Below are 3,686 nucleotides of genomic sequence, written 5' to 3'. Positions count from 1 at the left end.
AAAATGTGAAATAGCGCCACCAACAGCACTGGAGGTCTTCGCGTAAAAATGGACAAAACTGCTGAAGTGGTAAAAGAACTGTACTCACACTACTTGCGTAAAAGTAGTATATACTTAGAAAGACTTTCGTAAAAGAAGTACTGATTCAATTCCTTTACTTTAATAGAGGTAAACAAAAAAAAGTACAGTCTCTGAAATGTACTAAGTACAAAATTAAAAATAAATTTACCGTCAGTTATATACGAAACCATCAACGTTCACAATTTTCAGCATATACATCTGCGTATAAAAATAGTAATAACATTTTAAGTATTGATTACAGAGTGATCAGCATAGTATAACATTATCAAGAAATAAAATAAAAGACAATAAGTACCCCAGTGAGGATAAGCGGGGCAGAAAATGAATGAATGAATGAATGAAGTAGAATGTAAAGTGCATAGTAAAACAGGTAAATCAACTATGGATATTTTTCAGTCTGAGGCTTCAAGGAAAAAAGCATTGGGCACTCTCACCTTCCTATTGTTTATTCATTTGATGGATCTGAATATAGAATTACATTCTAATTGGAAAGGGACAATTCTGGGAGATTTTAAAACGTTTGCTTGTGAATGAAAACCCTAGCATAAATAATGAAAAAGTTAATTAAATATTAAAAATTACTGTCGTTTGTGTTACTGTAATAACAAATGACATCGTTCAGATTAAGAGTATAAGGGGCTTTAGAAGATTTAAAGAAATGACACTAGATCAGACCAAAATTTCAAAGAATAAATGAGCAATTATTTCTGTGTCAGTTCCACAGAAAGAGCAAATACAGTAGTACTAATGTCAATACATTTGTAAATCAAATAATTAGCACGATATATGTAAAGTATTGATGATGTACGTCACGTCCGCCTCGTTGCGGAAGTGGCGTCTCAGTGCCCCTCCGTCGCTATGGTGCCTGTTGGTTTCCGTGGGCTTCACCGCCGGGTGTGTGTGATAACCGGGCGTCCAGTCGAGTCGACACCATGACAATTGACACGCGGCTACCGATAATGCGTGACTTGTCAAGGAAGGGGCGAACAAACATGAAGTTGGCGACGCTGCTCTTTTACGGCGGCGCTCTGGGGCTCCTCGCTGTCGGCCTGAGAGAGCTGTTCACTGGCTTTGAGGAGAACCGATGCAGTATGACCTACATGTACGAATACCCTGAGTTTCGGGTAGGTAGCAAAGGGCAATTTATGACTGCTAAACTCGTTAGTCAACTTTAATTTATTAAGCGTTGCCAAATGTAAGGGAACTTTGACATGAACAGGGAAACTTAGGTGTAGGACTTAATGAGGCCGCCATTGCACGACTTGTCCAATTAACTATTGAAGTGTACAGGGACACTTCGCTTTTGACGGACTCGAATTTGTACGTAAGTCGGAAAGCTCTGCCTCTAACGCCCTAGTAAAAACACAATTACAACATTGTACGATAAGCACCTCAAGGCTGTACATTTGAAACAATCAAATGTAAAAAAACAACAACAACGTTAAAGCTAGAACTGTGTCATACTGTTAGACTTAACAACAGGGGTCCTCGACGGTGACGTTTTGAGGTTACGAATAATTAAGTGTACCTGTTGACAGTTAAAATTGTATTTTAATGCCCATGTTAACATGCGGGATGTCACCTCACATTATTGAGCAATAAAACATCTAAACATAAATATTTGCACAATAGTAACTTATTTGTACATATGGAGTACAAAAGTGAAAAACATGACTCTGTATAAACACTGAAAACGTAAAGTGCATATAAACTTCAATATTTATTTTCTCTTGAAAATTGTGATCTAAATAACTAATTCTATAATAAAAATGATTCTTCTGTTCAATTCGACTCACGTGCAAAGCACCCCCACTGGCCAGGACGTGAATTGATTCAGAGTATTTGCTGAATCAATATTGAATTGTGGATGGGAATATTGCAATGCATCGAGTTAATATTTTTCCCCCACCCCTAGAATTAGTAGTGTTGGTTAGTATTAGACAATGGCGAGTTTCCACTTGCGTAAAATTCCGTGGTACGACACTGCTGTAGGAACGGAAGCGGGGGACCCCCTGTATACTTGTCATTTGACTTTGACATTCTAGTGTTCCTGTGTAGTCATACACTTGATTGAAAATTATGGATGTTAGCCAGCCCAGCTTCCCAGTAATTAATTGGCAGAGGAACTTTACAAATCCTGACCTCATGCTTCCATTTCTCGCTACACTCGTGGGCATACTAGCTTTCCGTGAGCTGTATGGAACAATGCAAATAGTTGTCAACTTGTCAAGCAAGTCAGGCATGAGTTTTCTGTCGACTCACAGAAGGTGGCTATTTATCTGCGTTTGATCGTCAGGTGTCATGTAGATAGTAAAAAAACTGAAAGTCCATTCAGTAGTAAAGTGCTAACCAGGTACAGTGATGGTGGCAGTTATGTTTCAAATCCACCCATGATGGATTAAAATCTGATACAGAAGGACCATGTTTTTTATATATATATATATATATATATATATATATATATATACATACACACACACACACACAATATATATAGTTTAAGCCTTAGAATAACCCTTTCAACACACTTTAAGCGCTTTTAAACTCATTAAGTCACTCTTTAAACATTGTAAATGTAGGCAAGCATAAAGCTAAATGTGTAGAAAAAAAATACATAATAAGAATAATGGAATAAAAAACAAAAATATGTTTTAAATTTTAAGCCTTAAACTACTTCTCACAGTGCGATCCCATTGAAACGTTTTGAAAACATTTTTTCAACACATTGTAAATGTACCGGTATTACGGCAAACTTTATATTGTCCCTGTCGGACGGAATCCTCGCTTCTCTAAAATCACTACTTTTCAGGAAATACAAAAAATATGTAATGTACACAATTTACCTATTCTGCACCGAAGCTGTACAGTGATCCATTTTTAACAAAACATGCTTACTCAAACGTATCTAACCTGTTTTCACTTATTGTCTAAAAAAAAACATGCAGACTTTCAATGTTGAAGGGACAAAATACAGCACGGCTCCTGCAGAGTTTTACAACACTTCTAAGACAGTTGAGCATTCAAGAGAGTTAAGAGATTATTTCTCAAGCTATTGTCAACACTTTAAATTTGTAAATAATAAATGTGTAAAAAATAAACAAACAATGTGGGGACAGATGAAAAAAAATGTAAATGTGTAAAAATGAACAGACAACATGGAGACAGACATGAAAAAAGACTTTTTCCTCCGTCCTGTGAATGTTTACGTTATTTTCAACAAAAATCTGACATTTTTTTTTCATGTGGTAGTCATTTCCGCAGACTGTTTATGCTTGTGATTTAGATGAAGATCGAACTACATTTTACAACCAATTTAATCATAAATTTAAGAAATTACAAAGGGTTCACATTCTTTTTCCTCCTACTGTACAGTGCTGTGAAAAAGTATTAACCCCCTTCTCAAATTATTATATTTTTGCATAGTTTCCACACTTTAAGGTTCAAGATAATCAAACAAATGTAAATGTTAGACAAAGATCAGAATAATCAGAATCATCTTTATTTGCAGGTAAACAACACACAAGGAAATTGTCTCAGGTAGTTGGAGCCGCTCTAGTACGACAACAGACAGCCAATTGACAGAAAACAGAAGATAACCCAAGTAA

General features: G+C 36.0%; 1 protein-coding gene across 5 annotated transcripts in view; it reads left to right on the top strand.

Annotated features, from left to right (window-relative positions):
• The first annotated feature begins 916 nt into the window (after positions 1-916).
• Positions 917-3,686, top strand: part of pgap1 (post-GPI attachment to proteins inositol deacylase 1) — a 29,051-nt gene continuing 26,281 nt past the window's right edge. For 4 of the 5 annotated variants that reach the window (XR_009791083.1, XM_061792030.1, XM_061792029.1 and 1 more), the window contains exon 1: positions 917-1,205. Coding sequence is in view for 4 of the 5 variants with exons in the window: in XM_061792030.1 (XP_061648014.1) it covers positions 1,014-1,205 (192 nt within the window). In the remaining variant the exon portion in view is untranslated. The remainder of the gene's footprint in view (positions 1,206-3,686) is intronic. The other variant, XM_061792031.1, reaches the window with a different exon arrangement.

This window comes from Phyllopteryx taeniolatus, chromosome 12, assembly GCF_024500385.1.
Source record: "Phyllopteryx taeniolatus isolate TA_2022b chromosome 12, UOR_Ptae_1.2, whole genome shotgun sequence".
Taxonomy (NCBI): domain Eukaryota; kingdom Metazoa; phylum Chordata; class Actinopteri; order Syngnathiformes; family Syngnathidae; genus Phyllopteryx; species Phyllopteryx taeniolatus.
The sequence above is the reverse complement of the archived record's forward strand: the minus strand, read 5'-3'. Positions and strand labels throughout refer to the sequence as shown.